A 25,275-nucleotide genomic window follows, 5' to 3' on the forward strand; every position below is an offset into this window, starting at 1 on the left:
AATGTTAAATTGGATGTTAGATTGGATGTAAGAATAGATGTTAGAATTGGATGTTAGGACTGGATGTTAGATTAGATGTTAAATTGGATGTAAGATCAGATGTTAGATTGAAATATTGTGAATATTGTGATCATATTTGTACTGAAAGATTTTGATGATTCCACTTGGTGTGATTAAGCAAATATACAAAATAAATAGTCATTTTCCATTTTCTTTCTCTGAAAACAAAGGCTGATCTTTTTACTTTTTACTTTCTACTTCTCTCATTGTTGACTGCTACAGTAAAAGTCATGGATTAGAATTTTGCAATTGCCACAGGAAATCCTGTTTGGAAAAAATCCTCATGGTGCTTTGTGAAGTAAAAGCTTTAATCCCTTGTATCTAAACCCACTAAAGAACTCACCACATTGGGATTTTTGTTTCATTACTACAAATAAAAAGTTCCCTTTGGAAAGATCTGTGTGTTAGAACTAAGACAAAATGTGCACAGGGTTTCATCAGACCGGGACTGAGAACTGGCTTTAAAGCCTGCACAGGGAAAGAATTATAATCACAGCTCTGAAAAACTCTGAGCTTTAATGCTTTCCTGGACTGATTTTAGCCAAAAAATTAAAATAAATCAAGCTCACTGGCTGTAAGAATAGTCAAGATTAGTTAAGCATCATCAGAGCTTAATGTGAAGATCTGGATGGTTTATGATGAACATTATGGAAAAAAACGGACCATGTGGTGGCTTTGAAATCCCAACAGCATGAAATATTAAACATTAAAAACTGGAGTTATACCAACTCAATAATATGGATGCTGGGATATTAATAGTAGTATCAGGTGTACAGTTTCTTGCAAAAAGTGTTTTTTTGTGATACATGCATGTTCTTTTTGTTTCTATGCAACAAACTAGAAATAAAAACAAGAATTGGTTGAATTAGTGAAAGAATGTTCTATGAAGTTCATATTTAACATTTTTGTCTCTAAGAGAAGAACCTAGCAAGCCTCACCCCCAGAGTCGAAAATGGAGGTGGACACTTAATATTTCGGGGTTGTTTTGGAGCAGGGAAGGTTAGACTCTTATACTTGAAAGTGAAAGGAATCTAAAACCAACATGGCAACCATTCCATACTTCAGCACCATGCAATTCCGTCTGGACTGCGGCTCATTAGAACTTCACTGTACAACAAGATGATGAGCTGAAGCGTACTTCTGAGTTCTGTAAGTGTTATTTTGACAGTAGACAGACGTCTGGAGTGATATCTCTCATGGAACGACCTGCCTAGTCAACCTAAATCCTACTGAACTACTCTGGGATGAACAAGAAATCTCCAACTAGTGAAGAACATCTTTAGCAAGTTTTACAAGAAGCAGAGCAAAGTATTTCTGCTGATTGTTTGGAGAAATAAACTGTACAGATGCAGAGAGTATGTAAAGCTGTTCTTCATGCTAAGGGATGAAAATAAAGTGGAACATCTGGACTTTTATAGATTTGTTTGGTCAAAGTAAGAGTTCTTGCATATAAACCATAAAAGACTCTGTGTTTCCAAACTATTCAGTGTGACACTATGACATAAACACAATGCTCTCACTTGAATGATGACTCGCCACGAGATGTCAAATATGTCACAATAAATGAGAATTAAAATGAATCAGACTGCAGAGTGTGTTTAGAAGCGACTACAGCATCTAACCACAAGTCAGAAAACATCTCTAATGCACAACAGTAAAAAAAAATGTCTACAGATGATGCAAAGAAAACAAATAAGATAAGGTTAGAAGTAGAGAAGGTCATACGACCATCACTGGACATGACTGAAACCAGTGCACTGACTTCATGCTGAACCTAAAACTGAACCCATATAGAAAACACTGTCCCCAGTCATGGCGAAGGTGAAATCCACTGAAATATCCGACCACTTCTACAGAGGGGACACGCAACCGAATCCCATTACCATCTCATTACCAACCTCATGGTGTATTACACAATTTATTAATCAGTACGGAGACTTGGGGTCTTAAAGGCTAAATGAGATGCGAAAGAAATCCTTGTGATAGATGGGGTGGGCCGAACGGACGGCAGGTTCCAATTCATGGTCATGTAAGTAAGAGCAGTCTGGAGACTGGTCAAAGTAAAATAAAGCCTGGTCTTCACCTCAATCAAGAGCTGAAAATGACGACTAAACGGTGGAAGAGTGTAAAGCGCAATGTGCAATAAATCTTCCAGTAACGCAGCTCTGCCACTGCAGTGCATCGGCTAGTATTTAAAACTAAGTACATTTTTCTTCATATATTGATTTAAATCAATATTAAGAAAAAAAAAACTGCAAATACTTCATTTTACTTTCAATACTTGCTAACAGTCTGCTTGCTAACAGTCGCTAACAATCAACTCAATAGCAGTCAACTCACTCTGAATCAGCATGCTAACAATCTGCTGGCTAACAATTGCCAACAATCAAATCATCGACTTGCTAGAAATCAGCTCGCTAGCAATCAGCATGCTAACAATCTGCTTTCTGACAACTAGTTCGCTAGCAATCTGCTTGCTAACAACCGCTAACAGTCAGACTGTTAGAAATCAACTCACTAGCAATTAACTTGCTAGCAATCAGCTTGCTAACAGTCAGCTTGCTAGCAGTCAACTCACTAGCAATTAACCTGCTAGCAATCAGCTTGCTGACACTTACCAACAATCAACTAACTCTCTTGCAGTCAACTTGCTACCAAAATTAAATATAAAAAATAGTTTATCGAGAAGCTCATTCTTGATTTCTCTGATCAGATCAGAAGGTCAGGAGGCCCTCGCAGCACACCTAATGAATAAAACCAGTGCGCTGACTTCACGCTAAACTTAAAACTAAACCCATATAGGAAACACAGAGTATCTGGTCATGCTGCAGCTGAAATCCACAGCAATTTCCAAATCTTCTCCAGAGGGGTCATCGAATCCCATTTCCATCTCATTACCAACCCAATGGTATATTAGGCAGGTTACCCATCAGTGCCGAGGCTCAGGGTTTTAAAGGTTAACTGGGATAATTTCTCAGAGCGTAAGGAATCCCTGTGATAGATGGCGTGGTCCAAACGGACGCCATGTTCAAATTAATGATGCGTATTTTATCATGTAAGGAAGAGAAGCCGGGAGACTGAAAAGCACAGTCTGGGTGGAGGACATGTGGAAGAAAGTACAGCAAAAAAGCTCTGGTTGATGGATAGTATGCAGATATTTATGGAGGATCTATCGCATTGTCCCAGGGCGTGGGTTTTTATTCAGCTTCAACGAATAAACACTCAGTGATCTGCTGGAAGCTGTGTGATGGATTTATAATGTGCCGTTACATTTGTCTTAATTGAAAGTTTGTTTGCCTGAAGAAAAGAAAAAACTGTTTTAATAGTAAAGATTTTAATGAAATATATTTTTGATGGTTGATCATAGCTGAGGATGTTCTCCAGATGAACAGACCGAGGATCCGTGCAGTTGCTGTGGAGGTTGAACTCCTGAAATCTGATGAGAATTTGGATTCTAATTAATATAAAGGATTGGCTTGGGGCTACAAGAGTCCATCAATGAACAGGTGATAACCTTAATAATAGTTAATAAAACTATAATACAAGGTGGTGTCAAAAGGTTTTGAGACTATTTGTTTGAAGAAACTATTTATTTATCTACACACTATCACCTCTAAAATAGTCTCCTTGCACAGCAATACAGCGCTCCCAGCGTTCCTGCAACTTCTGGAATATGTCCTGGAAGTCTTCTTTTCTGGAAGAGGGCAAAGTCCACCTTAGCCAAATCTAGCTATTAGGGTGGGTTCGGAAGTGAGATCATGGATTATTCTCTGACAATCATTATGAACAAGTTGCTGAATGATTTAGACATTTTTGGGGGTTAAACTCATTGAAGGTCTTCTTGACCTCATACTCTTCCAGTGATGTTCTTCCGCTGCTGTTGTTTAAAACACCTCGAAGGACTCGTTGCAGCATCACCGTATTTCAAACGAATGTCATGTCAAACGTGTTCTAATTTGCTGTCCGTGATAAAATCGCAGAAACAGCACATGGGTCAGAACAGCACCAGTTACACCATTAGTCTAGAAACTTTTCGATACCACCTCATAAATGGAGTTTCGGTGTCACCAAGATGATATTGAGGTTCCCTTTTGAGTCTGGCTTCTCTCAAGGCTTCTTCTTCATACAATCTCAGGGAGCTTTTCCTCACCATTGTCACCAATGGCTCACTCTTAAGGGAAAAACGTATGCGAAAGTGCTGTACAAGTAACGCTGGATTGAATTCAACCTTGACAGGAAAATTTGTAAATAAAACCAATAGGAACTCATCGATTTTTCTACGATTTGAGGGCGATCAGTTCACGACCCGGTCTCTTGATAACATGACAATCAACTCCAGATGCAGAATCAAACATTTTCCAGAACATGTTGGATTTCCATAGGTTTCCTGGTGGTCTAGTGGTTAGGATGCGGCGCTTTTACCGCTGCGGCCCGGGTTCGATCCCCGGTCAGGGAACCGACCCCAGCCATTAGGGTTGCACAAGCCTTAGTGCTGGTCCCAAGCCCAGATAAATGGGGAGGGTTGTGTTAGGAAAGGGCATCCAGCGTCAAAACATGTTCCAAATCAAACATGCGGATGGTCTGCTGTGGCGACCCCTAATGGGAGAAGCCGAAAGAAAGTTTTATGTTGGATTTCCATAAACACCAAGTTTCTTATGAGTTTTCCAACGAAAGGAATCCTGAACCAACATGGCTCCCATTTCATACTTCAACACCATGCAATTCTGTCCAGACTGCAGCTCATTGGAACCAACTTCACCGTACAAGAAGACGACGATCTGCGAGTGTTTTTTAGAGAACAAACAGTGGTCTGGAGTGATATCTATCATGGAACAACCTGCTCATTCATTCTACTGAACTGCTCTGGGATGAACAAGAAATCTCCACTAGCAAAGAAGATCTTTGGCAAGTTTTACGAGAGGCAGAGCAAAGTATGAATGTTCGGATAAGCTAACTGTCCAGATGCTGAGAGTGTATAAAGCTGTTGTTCATGCTAGGGAAGGATTTTTCGATGATAAAATAATAAAGTGGAACTTCTAGACGTTAAAGGTGTTTCCAAACGTTTCCAAAATACAAGTCAAAAACATTGCTAATGTCGAGAAAAATGTCTACAGGTGATGCAAAGAAAACAGAATTAACACTGCCGGTATGTATGAGGATGAACTAGTTTAAACAAATACATACTTTACTGACTTTTGATAAGTTCAGAAGGTTAAGAAAGTCATATCACCATCAATGCATTTACATTTATGGCATTTGGCAGATGCCTTCATTCAGAGCGACTTACGATTAGCAGGGAAGGGTCTAAGGGCCTTGCTCAAGGGCCCAGCAGTGGCAGCTTGGTGGTGGTGGGATTTTATTCTGTGACCTTTCAATCCAAAGTCCAATGCCTTAACCACAGAGCTAGCACCTCTCTAAAAACAGAACCCATACAGACAGCACAGTCCTGGTGAAGGTGATATCAAAAACCTTTCCCAGAACTAGCTAGATTTGCATAAACACAACATTTCTTATAGAAGATTTTCCACAAAACATTTCCTAATAAACAAATCTCTGTTCAGGGGGCAAAATTCTCATTTTGTCTTTCAAATGACTTGCTGTGTTTGAACTGTACTCCTGTCAAAATTCCACCAATAGAATCGCCGGTACGAGCTAATCATTCACGCTAATTCACTAATTGCACAGAATTATGGCTTAATTTGAAACACAACCTTCAGGAGACTAGGAATAGCGGTGTGTGTGAGACGGATGAGACAAAGTGGCTCAGAAGCAGCTTCTCGCTTTTGTGTCGGCTCTGTACCCGCTGGGCCGCACCGCTGAGAGCAAGGACGAGGCTAATTTATCAGCGAATACGCTCTGATTAAGGGGAATTTCTGCAGACAGTTTTGGATGTGCTAATTGCTTGTGTGTGTGTGTGAGTTCAAGCTTTTTTGCTTTTAAAGAATACTTCTTTTTGTGGTGTGCCATGGGAAGCAAAATAAGATGATTCACACAGTCAGTGCTGGAATCGTGAAAATAGTGAAAATGTCCAACCGAAGCGTTTTCTGTTTTCTTCACCTAATTCTGCTTTTGTACCGCAAGAACACAACGTCCCAGCCTGGAGACTTCTATAAACGTACAAATGCGATTTCATTCCTCTTTGGGAATCTTTTTTGGCTGCTGTTGACTTAATAAGCTTACTTCTAATTACCAGACACAGCATTCAGAACATCAGCTGAGTCTCATCTACCATGCTTCATCTACATGCATATTAATGGTATTTGGTCGACACCCTTATCCTTATCATATCATTAAATCAACTGAGCAGTTGAGGGTTAAGGGTCTTGCTTAATGGTAGTGGCAGTGATAGGGACATGGACTGAGCTACCTTTCTATTAAGGCAACCTTATTGAGGTATTGTAAGTACGATAGTGAAGAGTTGAAGATTGTAAAGGCGACATGTTGTCAAATGGTCACCTAAATAAGATCTAGATGTGGGCCAACAAATGATATCAAAATCCTCTTAAAGATCAGGAGAAAACTTTATCACCACTGGGTGGTGAAGTGAAGAACACTGATGATCTCTTTATGATGGCACCTGTTAGTGGGTGGATTTATTTATTAGGGAGAAAGTGAACATTTTGTTTTCAAAGTTGATGCTAGCAGCAGGAGTAAAAATTTGAGCGAGTTTAACAATTTGTGACGTCTAGACGTCTGGGTCAGAGCATCTTCAAAACTGCAGCTCTTGTGGTTCCTGCAGTTATCAGAATTTATCAAAAGTGCTCCAAGGAAGGAACAGTGGTGAACCGGCGACAGGGTCATGGGCAGCGGAGGCTCATTGATGCATCGGATGTGGTCCGATCCAATAGATGAGCTCCTGTAGCTCAAACTGCTGAAGAAGTTCATGCTGTTGATGCTCAATGGGTCAAAACTGTTTTAGCAGCAAAAGGGGACGAACACAAAATTAGGCAGGTGGTCATAATGTTACGCTGATCGGTGTATGACTTCTAAATCATGATCTCATTTGGAAGTATACTCAGTAATTCAAGTAACAATTTTTTAAAATCCTCAAAGGGCTACTTTGCGACCAAACGGCTAATTGGTACCTAGATTTGCTGGATTAATTTTAACCCCCAGTTAATAGTTGCAGTAGTTTTTACTAAGTGGGTCTGTTTTTTTTTTTTTTAATCTGTGTGTGAATGTTTCGGTCAACCAGAACAAACAATTCCTGCCAGACTTACAAACACTTTAGTACCTAAAATCCCTATTTCACCCCAATAATGTTCACATTCTCATGAATGCTATTCTGCTATGAATAACCAATAGCATACAAGGCACTTACTAACCAGGGTACTCGATAGGGTCAGAACAGAGGATCTTGGTCTACTTAAACAAGCGGCAAAACTACAGATGTACAAAGTGACATTGAAACTTGCCCTGTGATAACTGCCACCTGCTGGCAGGAACAGGTACTGCTTAACTAATTGGCTATTTAAACCTTTAAAGCATATACGTCAAGTCAAGTCACACTTAATTAATACAGAAAACTGCAATGAAATGAATGAAAAGATAACTCAAGTCTGAATCTACCTTTCTACCATGGCCTGAAATCCATACAACTGTTTCTAATCAGATTTCTAAAACTTGGAGAGCAATTTCAAAGTCATTAAACCTAAAAGAAATGAAATAAACCAGAGGCTTAAAGCTTCAAATGTGCACTTTCAGCAGATGCCCTTATACAGAGCAGCTTAGGGATTAAAGGCTCAAGGGCCCAACAGTGGTGGTTTGGTGGTGCTGCGGTTTGAACTCATGACTCTCTGGGCTGAAGTCCAGTGGCTTAACCAACTATTCCACCCCCTCCCCCCCCAAAAAAAAATAATTTTTTTTTTAATAAAATAAAAAAGATCAAGTGGTACATCTTCCCAGAAGAGTGGGAATACTTTTTGAGAATTTTAGCTTTGATTTGAGCATGATCAAGGGACAAATAAATCCGAAAGCACCTTGGTTGATGGAGAAAATGATCTCCTCTAGAGCTATATCTAACAGAACCTACCATTTTACCACTTGTAACTCTAGTGAGCAACATGGCAGCAAAGCAACATGGGATTTTCTCAATTTTGCGCAAACTCGTTATGACGATGAACAGGAAGGATAAATCGAAATGATTGGCTCATTCATTCTCACCACTTCTGCTAAGGTCCCATTAAACCGTAATGTGTGTTTGGCTTTTCACAGCTTTTCATACTCCGTTAGTTTTATAGGCTTGAATAGTATATGTAGAAAAAAATATAAATAGCATACATTGCTATTCTCATTAATAGTTCATAGAATGTGATAAAAAAATATTGGATGCATTTCTAGGAAGAATTTCAGGATCGTCCAATTTAGCGTCTAGAAAGGTAAGAATGTGGGTCTTGCTCTGCAGTAATAGCTTGTTTGTTATTTAGAAAGAAGTAACTCTAAAAGTCTCTTTCGCAGAAAGCAATTTCTTCTTTATTCTTCAGCATCCAGATTCGTCTATCAGTAAAGATAAATAAAATGATCTCGCTAAACTCTTTCCCTCCTTTGCATTCCGCTAGCTCTTTAGCTGCTGTCAGGTTTATTTAGATCGGACGTATCTGAAACCCTACTATGTGTCAACGTCCAAAAGATCAGCATATGGAAAGCTTGAAATATTAATACATGATGTGTGCGTATCCTGACTCGTGTAATATACCCCAGACTGCACTGCAGATCAAACTAAATTCAAGATGGCGGCTGGATTGTTACTGATTGCACATTGTGTATCTGCCGCTTCCAGAACATTTCAGGGAGATTATACACTTTGCGAAAACTCTATTACATCGTTTCTTGACCCTTTTTACGTTCGCTGACATCTCTGTGGATTGAAAGCGCCACTTTTTCTGCTCTTTCTCTCGCCGAAGGGGCTGATTTTGTGTCTGGCATGATATCTTTTTTTCATCATTTTTAGCGTTTTTGTGGGCAATGTGTATGTGGGCTAATCAAGCTTTCCAGAAGTATTGCAAAAATATCATCTCAAATGTTTAGCCTTCCTGTGGGCTCACCACCTGCAGGAGGGACCGTAAGGGACGGTGCTGTGGGGATTGGGGAGCAGTCGAAGGCGGGGGCCTGCTTGGACTGCTGCCCCCGTGACCCGAATTACGGATAAACGGGAGGAAATGAGTGAATGAATGAATGTTATCGCATTGTCCAACCCTAAATCCTGCCCTCTAGATTTTCCCTACTAATCACATTTCTCTGCTGGGATGAAATTTCAGACCGTCATTACGGGGGTTTTGTTTAATCACATGAAGCATTAATAATAATAATAATAATAATAATAATAATAATAATAATAATAATAATAATAATAATAATAATAATATAATTACAATCATAAGGTGCATAATCACGAAATCAATTTGCAGTAAAAATTCCTTTTTTTTGGATTCGATTTCCTCCACCTACAGCTCAGCGTTGCCAGTCACGATCCGGAATAATTAATCATTTGATTATTTTATTATTAATGAAATCTCGCAATCTTCGTTCGTAATAAATAAAGGGAATTGATATATTTATTTATTTTATATAATAATTCCTTCTCACACAATTGTACAAGATGTAAATAAAAGGCTCTCAAAGTTCCACATTATAATTACATCTTCCCCCTCTGAAGATCCTGCCATTGAAGAAAACATCTACGTTCTGTGCGATCTTCACGCTAAGCTCGAGAAGTTTTTGTTGTGAAAGGTTATCGTACAACGCTAAATTAATTTTTGATCCGTTAGTGTATTTTGTTTCTATTTTGTGACCCTCGGACACCGTGAATCCGGCATCATCCTCTTATTGGTGGATTCGAGATGGACATGGTAGCAGCATTCACACGATCAGAAAGATTGGATTCTTTGTTTTCAGTGAAATTGCACAGTGCACAGGTGGCGTTCCGGGTAGCGTACCCCCCGAGCGGCGCTGAATAAATAAATATCATCCATCATTGAATCATGAAATATATGTATATATATAAATATGCATATATGTCTATGTTTGTGTGTAACTCTGTGTTTGAGCAGCATACGTGAGAATTATACCTACAAAGAAGCTTTAAAACAAAAACAGAACCACAGCTTTTGTCCCTTGATGGACTCCAGATGCTCCTCGGCGGTGTGTCCAGTGTTTCGTTCAGTGTGTGTGTGAGGTTGTCTCTCAGCAGCCTCACTTCATCCAGCCGTGTTTTGTGCTCGTGCCAGTCAGTCCCTCCCCACAGTACGTGTCCTGGAAAGTGGACGGTCCCCCGCGGGTCTGGGCTCTGCCTGTCAATCCCCGGTCATGTTTATGTCTCTCTTTCTCTTTCTCTCTTTTAACGGTAAGAGTTTTTAGGACGTCTGTCCATTGAGACACTCGCGCCTGAGACACTGCGCCGGCTTCCACCAGTCCCCACTGTGGCAACGGCAGATGGTGCAGTCGTCCACTTTCACTTCGATGCCAGCCGGGATGATTGTCGTTCCGGCGTAGCAGTTCGGTCCTGTCATGAGAGAGATATAGAGAGAAAAAGAGAGAGAGAGAAAGAAAGAAAGAAAGAAAGAAAGAAAGAAAGAAAGAAAGAAAGAAAGAAAGAAAGAAAGAAAGAGGGGGGTGGAAGAGGGCGAGAGAAAGGGAGAGGGGTAGAAAAACAGTAATGAGACAGAGCTCTCAAGAGGACTTATATTAAAGATCCACCCACCCATCCTTCCATCCATCCATCCATCCATCCTTCCATCCATCCATCCATACATCTATCTAATGAGAATCAATGCTTTGAATTCTCATCTGGAATAAACTCAACCTTAGCCTTAGCCGATTCATGTTCTAGAACAGCCATACGGGTTTCTGTCGATGTGCCTTGTTCGAACATGCAATCGTTTCCATGTCAACCAGTTACGACCGCATCTCTGACAGTAGAGCAGGTTTATGTTCGTCGTTTCCATAATAACAACTTATATTGACTTCTGACTGTTCCATTGTATCAACTATTCAAAATATGCTTTTTAGATGTTCTCTCTCTCTCTCTCTCTCTCTTCATGAATGAATGAATATATATATATATATATATATATATATATATATATATATATATATATATATATATATATATATATATATATATATTCATTCATTCATTCATTCATTTTCTCCCGCTTATCCGCTTACGGTCCCTCCTGCAGGTGGTGAGCCCACGGGAAGTATATATATATATATATATATATATATATATATATATATATATATATATATATATATATATATATATATATATATATATATATATATATATACATTCAACACAAAATGCTTTGGATTGAACTCATTGGCATCTCTCTCAGTCTATAACGACTAGAGCCTCCCCAACACACATCCGCTTAGAACCGAATTCTGCATTTTGATTGGTCAGGAGGTGTTGTGGTTTCCTAGAACAGCAGCTTGACAGCACATTAATGCACCCCGCTCTAACTGCTTTAGTTTCACTAGTAACAACTTATGATGACCGGTGACAGATGCTCTAACCTATATCTCTATATATATATATATAAAAACCAGGATATAATGTTTATTTAGAATTCAGGGAAGGAGTCTCCAGTGCCAGCTCTTTATGCACAGTCACATTGTTTAAATGCAGATTTACAAAGATCAAGAAGTTATAAAGTTGCATAAAATAATGTATAAGTTAAATGGCAATGTTTGTTTCTTGAATTTATAAGTCGATCCCTAATGAGCGAACCAGTGGCGAATGTGGCAAGGAAAAACTCCCTGAGATGGCATGAAGAAGAAACCTAGAGAGGAACCAGCTTCAAGACGGAACCTGTCCTCATCACCGAATGTCAATTCATTACTGTTTCATCATTCCTGAGGTGATCTGTTCAGTGATAGGTGCTCAACTGCAGAACTGTTTATGCAACCTGTGGTCCTGAGCACATTTTAGCAGACTGTTGATATTAAATACAATCTCGAAATTTAACCATAAACAGACAAAAAAGCACAAGGGATCATTTTTCAATAAACAATACATTTTAGCAAAGAACGTTGCTGTGGTGTGAGACTGTAAGGAGAAAACACTCCGGGACGTGCCTCATACCAGGTTCTCATTGATTCTTTTTTAAAAACAGCACAACACCATGTTTTATTCCTCACATATTTCTGCCAGATAACATTTGAACGAGTAAAGTAATCTAAACATGTGATTTATAGCTGGTTTAGAAAATAAATCTGACCAGGTGAATTCAGTCCTGCAGCTGTTACATGAATAATCATAAAACCAGCTAGCTTTTAGCATTTGAGAAAAAATTGAAGAATGATTGAATAAATGAATGCTCCTAGGTCCAAAATCAGTATTTCATCGAAAGTTCCTGATATTTAGAGTCGGGTTATGCTCAAATTTCACATGATGTTTCTGAGCTCTGCCTTCTGATTATTAATGTGTATGGGTTCATTTTCATAAGAATTAATTTAAAATGGCCCAAATGAAAAATCTGGGCTGAAGAAAAAAATTGTGATATTACAGTTTTTCTCAGAGGCTTTGGAGCGTTTCTCAGATCAGAAATTAAATTCTCAAATCTACTTGTTGAACCTCCACATCATGTCGTCACTCGTGCTCATCATAAGCACATTTCTTGTTGTTTTGATCAAATTGCGAACGCTTTTGTACATCATTTAATGGATTGTGTACGAGTGTCTGCTGTTTCCTACATTATCAGATGTTTATGTTCATGTTGATCAAAATATATTCTACTGGTTTCACCTGAATTGTTTTAACCCCCAAAACATCTCAGCATCAGTTCATTGTAAACCTCATTGAATGCAAAATGATTAAACCAGTCGTCAGAATTTTTCAAGTTGAAATTTCTATGAAGATCAAACACTTGTACAGTAAAAGTGTGAATCCTGTCTGGTCTCTTATAATCAAATAAATTGATTTGTGCTGCTGAATTTCATAAATGTCAAACAGAAGGAAGTCAGATTATATGCATTTTCACTCACTGTGATCCAAACCATAGTTTATATCAAGAAACACTGAAACTGTGCAGCGTCACACTGATAACATGACTAAACATTTTAATGATTTTGTTTGTGAACAATGACAAAAGGGACTTTTCATTCTGATGGGAATGAGATGCTCACTGACACAAATACTTACTTTTGAGAGATGAACAAAGGATTTAGAGAAAAGTACAGACTTTTGCAAGAAATGTTTTGTGCTGTTTGTACACATTGTTATGAGAAATGCACTGATGGACTGATTTGCAAATATTTAGGATGATTCAAGAAACGCTCCAAAGCACCTGAGAAAAACTGTAATATAGTGTTCTGACCAATCAGAATCAAGGGGCGTAACCTGTGTTCAGTGTTGTGCTTGGAAGATAGACAGACAGACATACAGACTGACTCTCTGACCTACTGAAAGATATAGATGGACAAATAGAAAAAGAGAAAGAGATCGTCAGACAGACAAAAATACAAAGACAGACAGACAGACAGACAGACAGACAGACAGACAGACAGACAGACAGACAGACAGATAGATAGATAGATAGATAGATAGAGCTTGGTTTAGAGAGAGAGAGAGAGAGAGAGAGAGACTCGTTCTAACAGTAAGGCAGATGCAGTTGATTTCAGTGAAATGAGAGAGAGATCGTGTGGACGTGCCCTAATCTGAAGACTTTTTGAATCTAAGTTTAGATTGAACATTTGTTGGAACAGGGAGCAGTGTGTGTGTGTGTGTGTTTGTGTGTGTGTGTGTTTGTCAGATATAAATTTGCTCTCATCCATCACGTATACGAGCTTCTTCAAGGTCTTCTTCAACTTCAATCTTCTCTTTTTCTCTTTAGAAATCATGAAAAAGCTTTTTTTTTGAGTGGAGGATCCTCTGGTGCACAGCAACCACACACTCTGTCGCTCCCTGACGTGTGTTTAGTGCGATGCAGTGGATGGTCGGAGGACGGGGTGGTGGACACGATGAGGATCGGTTCAATTTATTCCACAGAGAAACTCGAATGCACCCGAGGCCTCTATTTTATGTTTAAGAAAACTTTTTGTTTCTTCTTTCTCTTCCAGTTAGACTCCTCTGATATTTCACTATTATAAAGACCCCTTATGAGAGATACTACATCAGGGACCGTGACGTCGCCCGGTATGGCGCAGCCGGGGCCCCACCCTGGAGCCAGGCCCGGGGTTGGGGCTCGTATGCGAGCGCCTGGTGGCCGGCCCTTCCCCCACAGGGTCCGGCCGGGCTCAGCCCGAAGGAGCGACGTGGGGCCGCCTTCCAGTGGGCTCACCACCTGCAGGAGGGACCGTAAGGGGCCGGTGCTAAGAGGATCGGGCAGCAGTCGAAGGTGGAGGCCTCGACAACCCGATCCCTGGACACGGAAGCTAGCTCTAGGGACGTGGAATGTCACCTCGCTGGCGGGGAAGGAGCCTGAGATTGTGCGTGAGGTTGAGAGGTTCCGACTAGAGATAGTCGGGATCACCTCTACGCACGGCCTGGGCTCTGGAACCACACTCCTCGAGAGAGGATGGACTCTTTACAACTCTGGAGCTGCCCATGGTGAAAGGCGTCGGGCTGGTGTGGGTTTGCTTATAGCCCCCCAGCTCAGCCGCCATGTGTTGGAGTTTACCCCGGTGAACGAGAGGGTCGTTTCCCTGCGCCTACAGGTCGGGGAAAGGTCTCTCACTGTCGTGTGTGCCTACGGGCCAAACGGCAGTATAGAGTACCCGGCCTTCTTGGGGTCTCTGGGAGGGGTGCTGGACAGTGCTCCGACTGGGGACTCCGTCGTTCTACTAGGAGACTTCAATGCACACGTGGGCAGCGACAGTGACACCTGGAGGGGCGTGATTGGGAGGAACGGCCCCCCTGATCTGAACCCGAGCGGTGTTCAGTTATTGGACTTCTGTGCTAGTTACAGTTTGTCCATAACGAACACCATGTTCAAGCATAAGGGTGTCCATCAGTACACGTGGCACCAGGACACCCTAGGCCGTAGGTCGATGACCGACTTTGTGGTCGTTTCATCTGACCTGCGGCCGTATGTCTTGGACACTCGGGTAAAGAGAGGGGCGGAGCTGTCAACTGATCACCACCTGGTGGTGAGTTGGATCCGATGGCGGGGGAGGAAGCTGGACAGACTCGGCAGACCCAAGCGTACTGTGAGGGTCTGCTGGGAACGTTTGGCCGAGCCTCCTGTCAGAGAGATCTTCAACTCCCACCTCCGGCGGAGCTTATGACCAGATCCCGAGGGAGGCCGGAGATATTGAGTCCGAGTGGACCATGTTCTCCACCTCCATTGTCGAAGCGGCCGCTCGGAGCTGTGGCAGTAAGGTCTCCGGTGCCTGTCGAGGCGGCAATCCCCGAACCCGGTGGTGGAAACCGGAAGTAAGGGATGCCGTCAAGCTGAAGAAGGAGTCCTACCTGGCCTGGTTGGCTTGTGGGACTCCTGAGGCAGCTGACGGGTACCGGCAGGCCAAGCGAACTGCAGCCCGGGTGGTTATCGAGGCAAAAACTCGGGCCTGAAAGGAGTTCGGTGAGGCCATGGAGAAGGACTATCGGCTGGCCTCGAAGAGATTCTGGCAAACCGTCCGGCGCCTCAGGAGGGGAAAGCAGTGCCCCACCAATGCTGTTTACAGTAGAGGTGGGGAGCTGTTGACCTCAACTGGGGATGTCGTTGGACGGTGGAAGGAATACTTCGAGGATCTCCTCAATCGCGCCGTCAAGTCTTCCATTGAGGAAGCAGAGGCTGAGGGCTCAGAGGCGGACTCGTCCATCACCCAAGCTGAAGTCACCGAGGTAGTAAAGAAACTCCTCGGTGGCAGGGCACCGGGGGTGGATGAGATCCGCCCTGAGTACCTCAAGTCTCTGGATGTTGTGGGGCTGTCTTGGCTGACACGCCTCTGCAGCATCGCGTGGCGGTCGGGGACAGTGCCTCTGGAATGGCAGACCGGGGTGGTGGTCCCTCTTTTTAAGAAGGGGGACCGGAGGGTGTACACTTTTTAGCCTACCTGGGAAAGTCTATGCCAGGGTACTGGAGAGGAGAATACGGCCGATAGTAGAACCTCGGATTCAGGAGGAACAATGTGGTTTTCGTCCAGGCCGTGGAACACTGGACCAGCTCTATACCCTCTACAGGGTGCTGGAGGGTTCATGGGAGTTTGCCCAACCAGTCCACATGTGCTTTGTGGATTTGGAAAAGGCATTCGACTGTGTCCCTCGCGGCGGCCTGTGGAGGGTGCTCCGGGAGTATGGGGTCGGGGGCCCTTTACTAAGGGCTGTCCGGTCCCTGTATGACCGAAGCAGGAGCTTGGTTCGCATTGCCGGCAGTAAGTCAGACTTGTTCCCGGTGCATGTTGGACTCCGGCAGGGCTGCCCTTTGTCACCGGTTCTGTTCATAATTTTTATGGACAGAATTTCTAGGCGCAGCCAGGGGTCGGAGGGTGTCCGGTTTGGTGACGACACGATTTCGTCTTTGCTCTTTGCAGATGATGTTGTCGTGTTGGCTTCATCAGACCAGGACCTTCAGCATGCACTGGGACGGTTTGCAGCCGAGTGTGAAGCGGCTGGGATGAGAATCAGCACCTCCAAATCCGAGGCCATGGTCCTCAGTCGGAAAAGGGTGGCTTGCCCACTTCAGGTTGGTGGGGAGTTCCTGCCGCAAGTGGAGGAGTTTAAGTATCTTGGGGTTTTGTTCACGAGTGAGGGAAGGGTGGAACGGGAGATTGACAGACGGATCGGTGCAGCTTCTGCAGTAATGCGGTCGATGTACCGGTCTGTCGTGGTGAAGAAGGAGCTGAGCCGCAAGGCGAAACTTTCGATTTACCGGTCAATCTACGTTCCTACTCTCACCTATGGTCATGAGCTCTGGGTCATGACCGAAAGGACAAGATCCCGGATACAGGCGGCCGAAATGTGCTTCCTCCGCAGGGTGGCTGGGCGATCCCTTAGAGATAGGGTGAGAAGCTTAGTCACTCGGGAGGAGCTCGGAGTAGATCCGCTGCTCCTCCACATCGAGAGGGGTCAGCTGAGGTGGCTCGGGCATCTGTTCCGGATGCCTCCTGGATGCCTTCCTGGGAAGGTGTTCCGGGCGCGTCCCACTGGGAGGAGACCCCGGGGAAGACCTAGGACACGCTGGAGAGACTATGTCTCCCGGCTGGCCTGGGAACGCCTTGGTGTCCCCCCGGAAGAGCTGGAAGAAGTGTCTAGGGAGAGGGAAGTCTGGGCATCTTTGCTTAGACTGCTGCCCCCGCGACCCGGCATCGGATAAGCGGGAGAAGATGGATGGATGGATGGATATTATAAAGACCATAATGTCAGTATTTTGGTTATATTCCTTGATTCTATGCCAAAATCTCTGTTCCTTCCTACTTCTTATTTCCTAATCCTGAAGAGTTGTCACTTTGAACTCAACACTATATATATATATATATATATATATATATATATATATATATATATATATAAAGATAACAGAGTTCAGGGTCAACCAGCAACAGGTAAAAGAGAACACACCGGCGTCACGGATGAAGGCGAAACATCAGCACGGTGAGTAAAAACTGTATAATCCTCATCATGTCAAAATGGTACAGTTTAGTGTAGTGCTATTGTGTAAACTGTTAGTTTGCTCACTTCAGAACAGTCGCACCGGATCTGTTCTGTCGTGACTCACAACATAGTGATGGAGAGAGAGAGAGAGAGAGAGAACATCTAAAAATCAAACGGTGCAAAAAAACACTAAATCCAAAAGCAGCAAATAACAGCAGCAGTAAACGACACAATTTTAGTCACTGTTTTGTTTTTTAGCGAACGCTAACAAACCAATGCGTATTTTTTCCTTTTTTTTATTTTTTATTATGGCTGTTAGTTTACTGCGTTTCTCCGTTCCAGTCTCTTTTTATAGCAAATTAGATTTTCTGATGTGATTTACTGCAACTTTACTGTTTAAATGTTTATTTACATTAATTTATGCATTTATCATTAAATTATCATACAACATTTTATTATTTATATATTCTAGATAATATCTTCACAACTGAACAAAATGTCTGTGTATTTTTTTTAAACAAAAATGGCCAAAACCATGTTGTATTTATTTTGTATTATTATTTTCAGCGTGGTTGTCAACATACCATCTGCAATTATAATTAAGTACAATGCAAATATTGATTTACACAAATTGCTTTACCTTGCATATTTAAACGACATTTTCTCAAATGCTCTCCTCAACAAGCAGCCACTATACGCTTAAAAATGTCAAAATAAAGCTCGTTAAAAACTTTAAATAATTGTTAGTTGCAGTCCTAATATGTATATACGAAGGTTTGTGGACACCTAAACTTTCCTCACGATGTCCAGCTTAACTGCAAGCAAATCAATTTCTTCTCCTCTGTCAGGTGGAATATGTTTGAGCTTGTGCAGTTTGCTACAGATGCGGTTTGTGAACTCTGACTATTGCGCTCTTTGACCGTCCAATCAAAGTATGTGAAATTACAGACGTGATTGGATGCCTGATAGATGGCCCCGAAGTCAAGCAACATGGATTGTAAGCTACAGGAAGACTGCAGTGTTCACTATGAAGAGCTCACAGCAGATACCTTGGACCCTGGAAACATGTGAAGTGACAGCTGAAATTTGATTGGATCTTCTTCTTCTTCTTCTTCTTTCGGCTTCTCCCATTAGGGGTCGCCACAGCGGATCATCCGTCTCCATACCACCCTGTCCTCTATATCTGCCTCTTTTACACCAACTACCTGCATGTCTTCCCTCACCACATCCATGAACCTCCTCATTGGCCTTCCTCTTTTCCTCCTACCTGGTGGCTCCATCTTCAGCATTTTTCTACCAATATAATTCATGTCCCTTCTCTGCACATGTCCAAACCATCTCAATCTCGCCTCCCTCACCTTGTCACCAAAACATCCTACATGGGCTGTCCCTCTAATAAACTTATTTCTAAACTTGTCCATCCTCGTCACTCCCAACGAAAACCTCAACATCTTCAGCTCTGCTACCTCCAGCTCCACCTCCTGTCTTTTACTCAATGCCACTGTCTCTAATCCATACAACATCGCAGGTCTCACCACAGTCCTATAAACTTTCCCTTTCATTCTTGCAGATACTCTTCTATCACAAATCCCTCCTGTCACTCTTCTCCACCCACTCCACCCTGCCTGCACTCTTTTCTTTACTTCCCTAACACACTCTCCATTACTTTGCACTGTTGACCCCAGGTACCTGAACTCCTCCACCTTCTCCACCTCTTCTCCCTGCAACCGCATCACTCCACTGCCCTCCCTCTCATTCACACACATGTACTCTGTCTTACTCCTACTGACTTTTATTCCCCTTCTCTCCAGCGCATATCTCCACCTCTCCAGGCTCTTCTCAACCTGCTCTCTACTCTCACCACAAATCACAATATCATCTGCAAACATCATAGTCCAGGGAGACTCCTGTCTGACCTCGTCCGTCAACCTGTCCATCACCACTGCAAACAGGAAAGGGCTCAGGGCCGATCCTTGATGCAGTCCAACGTTCACCCTGAACCAGTCTGTCGTACCTACTGCACACTTTACTGCCGTCACACTGTCCTCATACATGTCCTGCACCACCCTCACATACTTCTCTGACACACCTGACTTCCTCATACAATACCACAACTCCTCTCTCGGCACCCTGTCGTACGCTTTCTCTAAATCCACAAATACACAATGCAGCTCCTTCTGTCCTTCTCTATACTTCTCCATCAACATCCTCAAAGCAAATAAGGCATCTGTGGTGCTCTTCCTCGGCATGAAACCATACTGTTGCTCACAGATGGTCACCTCTTCTCTCAGCCTGGCTTCCACTACTCTTTCCCATAACTTCATGGTGTGACTGATCAATTTAATTCCCCTGTAGTTACTGCAGGTCTGCACATCTCCCTTATGCTTAAAGATCGGTACCAGCACACTCCTTCTCCATTCCTCAGGCATCCTCTCCCCTTCCAGAATCCTGTTAAACAATCTGGTTAAAAACTCCACTGCCATCTCTCCTAAACATCTCCACGCTTCTACCGGTATGTCATCTGGTCCAACCGACTTTCCATTCTTCATCCTCTTAATCGCTGCTCTCACTTCCTCCTTACTAATCCTATCTACATCCTGCTTCACCAACTCCACATCCTCCAACCTTCTCTCTCTCTGATTTTCCTCATTCATCAGCTGCTCAAAATATTCCCTCCATCTTCTCAACACACTCTCCTCACTAGTCAACACATTTCCCTCTCCATCCTTTATTGCTCTAACTTGCAGTACATCCTTCCCAGCTCGGTCCCTCTGCTTGGCCAATCGGTATAAATCCTTTTCTCCTTCCTTAGTGTCCAACCTCTTATACAGTTCCTCATATGCCTTTTCCTTGGCTTTCGCCACATCCCTTTTAACCTGCTGCCGCATCTCCTTGTACTCCTGCCTACTTTTCTCATCACTCTGTCGATCCCACTTCTGTTTTGCCAACCTCTTTCCCCTAATGCTCTCCTGCACTTCCTCATTCCACCACCACGTCTCCTTGTCTTGCTTTCTATTTCCAGATGTCACACCAAGTACTTTTCTAGCTGCCTCCCTCATCACTCCTGCAGTAGTTGCCCAATCATCCGGCACCTCTTCACCACCACCAAGCCCCTGTCTGACCTCTTCCCTGAACCTCACACTACACTCTTCCTCCTTCAGTTTCCACCATCTTATTCTTCTTTCAAACCTTACTTTCCTCCTCTTCTTCTTCGCCTCCAAAACCATCCTACAGACCACCATCCGATGCTGTCTAGCTACACTGTCCCCCGCCAACACCTTACAGTCTCCAATCTCCTTCAGGTTGCATCTCCTACACAGAAGATAATCCACCTGTGTGCACCTTCCTCCACTCTTATACGTCACCCTATGATCCTCCTTCTTCTTAAAATACGTGTTCACCACTGCCATTTCCATCCTTTTAGCAAAATCTACCACCATCTGCCCTTCCACATTCCTCTCCTTAAAACCATACCTACCCATCACCTCCTCATCACCTCTGTTCCCTTCACCTACATGCCCATTAAAGTCTGCCCCAATCACCAATCGTTCTTTCCTAGGTACGCCATCTACCACTTCATCTAATTCACTCCAGAATCTTTCTTTCTCCTCCATCTCACAGCCAACTTGTGGAGCATAGGCACTGATGACATTTATCATCATCCCTTCAACTTCCACCTTCACGATCATCACCCTATCAGAAACTCTCTTCACCTCCACTACACTCTTACTGTACGCTTCCTTCAGAATCACCCCTACACCATTTCTCTTCCCATTCACACCATGATAAAACAGTTTAAACCCACCTCCAATGTTCCTGGCCTTACTCCCTTTCCACTTGGTCTCCTGAACACACAACACATCTACCTTTCTCCTCTCCATCATATCAGCTATCTCTCTCCCTTTACCCGTCATAGTACCAACATTTAAAGTACCAACCCGAACCTCTACTCTCCTACACTGCTCCTTTTCCTGCCGTCTCTGTAGACGTCTTCCTCCTCTCCTTCTCCTCCTTCGGCCAACAGTAGCCCAATTTCCACCGGTACCCTGTCGGCTAACGATACCTGTGGCGGTCGTTGTTAACCCGGGCCTCGACCGATCCGGTATGAAATTCTCATTTGTGATCCGCATATTTGATTTGGCACATGTTTTACGCTGGATGCCCTTCCTAACGCAACCCTCCCCATTTACCCGGGCTTGGGACCGGCACTAAGAGTACACTGGCTTGTGCCCCCCTAATGGCTGGGTTGAAATTTGATTGGATGGAATCCTAAAATAAAACATGCCAGCAGACATGAAATAGTGAGATAGTGGATTTTCTGGCATGTTTTGTATCATTGTCATATTGCAGGGTTCAGTTCTGATTTAGCTTACTTTTTTTTACAGATGGTCTCATGTTCCTCAAACACCCTCTGATACACAGTAGAATTAATGGTGGTTTTCAGGATTTCATATGGTCTCCTAATATTTTATATGTGACTGAAGGCTGTGTTTTTGAACAAAACTTGCTTGTATTTCATCCACAGCTAGTTGAATGGAATTCATTATTGCTTGCCTCTGAAGCTCTAAATGGCAGCCGCTTGAAGACATTAGTGGTTTGCGGTGACTTTGTTGTAAGTAAATAAACAGGAGCATTTTTTACTTTCTTAAATCTGTAAACTTGCAGGACGTGTTCAGTGGGTAAAGGTCTTTGCTGGAGAATAAAACCGATTACAGATCACAGAGATCATCTATAATTTGTACATACATTCATTTTACTTAAGTAAGAACTCAGCTGTGAGCTCGGACTGCTCACGGCTTCAGGGTTGAATAGAGAGATAAATAGATGGAGGGATGATATGTGGAAAGTAAAAAAAAAATTTGTAGGATGGATGTTTGGATGGATGAATAATCAGACAGACGGACAGACAGACAGACTGACTGACTGACGGACAGACGGACGGGACTAGATAGATAGATAGATAGATAGATAGATAGATAGATAGATAGATAGATAGATAGATAGATAGATAGATAGATAGTTAGACAGGCAGGCAGACAGACAGACAGACAGACAGACAGACAGACAGACAGACAGACAGACAGACAGACAGATGGTTAGATAGATAGATAGATGGTTAGATAGATGGTTAGATAGATGGTTAGATAGATAGAAAGATGTTAGATAGATAGATAGATAGATAGATAGATAGATAGATAGATAGATAGATAGATAGATAGATAGATAGATAGATAGATAGATAGATAAAACTACAGTTTTATATACAACTATACAAATGAATGCATTAATGAATTAACAAACAAATGAATGAGGATAAAGGAATAATAAATTTAAGTCAAAATTCTTGTCTGTATTTAAATAGGAAGTAGTAATTCAGAGTCGTGTTACTCACAAACGTAACCTGAGGGTTGTTCGGAAGTGTCTATAAACGCAAAGACGTGTTTAAATCTAGAATAAAATGCAGGGATAGAAAATGCAGACTGATGAAGGAAATTTTCTCTGCTGTCGATTGTAACGTCATGTAACAGAAAAGTAATTTGATAATAAAAAATTTAAAATGATTCATAAAAGGAATGAAAAGTTGGCAAGCTGTGAATTAATGTAATATGAGGCTACAGTGTATTACTGGTTGAAATGATTATATTAGGGGGAGTGGTGACTCCAGCGGTTAAGGCGCTGGGTTGCCGATCAGAAGGTCTGGGGTTCAAGCCCCGGTATCGCCAAGCTGCCACTCTTGGGCCCTTGAGCAAGGCCCTTAACCCTCTATGCTCCGGGGGTCCCTTACGAGGGAAATATCAAGGTCCGTGACGTTGGAGTGACGTGGGGCCGCCTTCCCGTGGGCTCACCCCCTGCAGGAGGGACCGTAAGGGACGGTGCTGAGGGGATTGAATTACGGATAAGCGGGAGAAAATGAATGAATGAATGAATGATTATATTAACCACTGAGTTGAGGTTGTGTGTGGGATGTCGGCTAATTTGAGTCGATTGTAAAACATAATCCAGATGTTTTGGGCAACTCAATTACATTTTACATTTGCGGCATTTAGCAGACACCCTCATCCAATTCAATAATCCCTGTTATAAAGAGCTTTGAAGGATAAGATGACCAAGCACCATATTTTCCTTCATAATTTTATTCGTAAAAAGTTCCAATGGTCAATATCTCTGATTAACATTTTCCTACTGCCCAAAGGAAAAAAATCATTAGCATATTAGCATAATGAGCTATGGTTTAAATTCCAAGGAGCATTAGCCACCTTTCAAGTCATCGCAAATTGCACAGGTTTTAGATTCACATTATTATCAGAGTAAAAATATCACCCTGACCCTGATTTACAGACCCCCCTGTGCATAATGAAACAGAATAATTTGGCTTAATTAATACATAAATCATAAATGTATAATTTTAAATGCTAATAAATTATTTTCCGAAGTAAATCTGCATTGCAAAAGGAAGCTGCCTTTTTTATAACGCTTTTAATCATAATGTCTTAAATCTGCTTCACAGAAATAAATAGAATACAAATATACATTTGAATGTAATGAATGAGTGCCTATAAATTTGCCCCTAATGAGCAAATTAAAGGTAACGGTGTTGAGGGAAAAAGTCCATGAGATGGCACGAGGAAGAAACCTTGAAGGAACCAGTCATAAGGAAACCCATCCTTATCCTCAACACCGAATGTCCTTTCATTACAGTTCCATCATTGTTGATGTGTGCTGCTCGGTAAATGATTCAGATATTAAGTCCAGTCCAAATCCATTTTTAAAGATATTTAGTTGCTCAGAAACTTTATGAATATTTGGGCTTTTTATGTGGAACCATCCCCAGCACAGAGTGGACTTCAAATGAAGAGAACTCCATCCAGAGTAGGGGTATCAGGATTCATGGCAACTATATTAATTCCAGTCCAAATCCATCTTCATGGTTTTTGAGTTTCACCCTCTACAGTTATCTTATTTGCACTATATGGAGAAAAATATTGAAACACCTGACTTTTCCAACCATATGGATGGAGTCCAAGATGGCGCCCCGGATGGCGGTCTTAGCACGATTCTCTCTGGTACTTTCTTTGTTTTTGTTTGCTGTCTGTGTGTTTGGTTACCCTAACCTGATAACGAGAACAACTGCTTAACATCGGGCAGTTGACTCCAGACACTTTTCTAGAACAGTTTTTACAAACCCGGAATGTTTTTTTGGCGATCTTAGTTGAAGTAACAGCGGGCGCCGCGGGGTAATCGCGCCGGTGCGATAGTGACACTACAACAGAGGGGATTTAGAACTGCGCTCCCATCGATTCACCTGGCGAACCTCCGCTCATTGCCGAACAAAATGAATGAACTGATTCATCTTAAAGGAACAAACAAAGACTTTGCATGGTCCGCTGCTTTCTGTTTTACCGAAACTTGGCTCAGTCACTCAATCCCGGACAGCGGATTATTTCTCTAGGGCTTCCACTTACACCGATCGGATTGCGTAATGAAGCTATCGGGCAAAATAAAAGGCAGCGGAATCTGCTTTTATATCAACAAATGCTGGTGTACATATGTCACAGTGCTGATTAAATACTGCAGCCCAAGCTTGGAATCACTGTTCATGAACTGTAAACACTTTTAATCACCGCAGGAATTTTCCTCATTAATTCTGACCGGAGTTTACATCCCACTGCAGGCCA

At 42.4% G+C, this 25,275-nt stretch overlaps 1 protein-coding gene across 1 annotated transcript in view; it reads right to left on the reverse strand.

The window, feature by feature from the left end:
• Nucleotides 1-9,596: 9,596 nt before the first annotated feature.
• Nucleotides 9,597-25,275, reverse strand: part of vwc2l (von Willebrand factor C domain containing 2 like) — a 67,546-nt gene continuing 51,867 nt past the window's right edge. The window contains exon 5 of the mRNA XM_083536324.1: nucleotides 9,597-10,561. Coding sequence (XP_083392450.1) covers nucleotides 10,413-10,561 — 149 coding nt within the window. The 3' untranslated portion in view covers nucleotides 9,597-10,412. The remainder of the gene's footprint in view (nucleotides 10,562-25,275) is intronic.

This window comes from Silurus aristotelis (assembly GCF_946808225.1).
Source record: "Silurus aristotelis genome assembly, chromosome: 3".
In the NCBI taxonomy this organism is placed as follows: Eukaryota; Metazoa; Chordata; class Actinopteri; order Siluriformes; family Siluridae; genus Silurus; species Silurus aristotelis.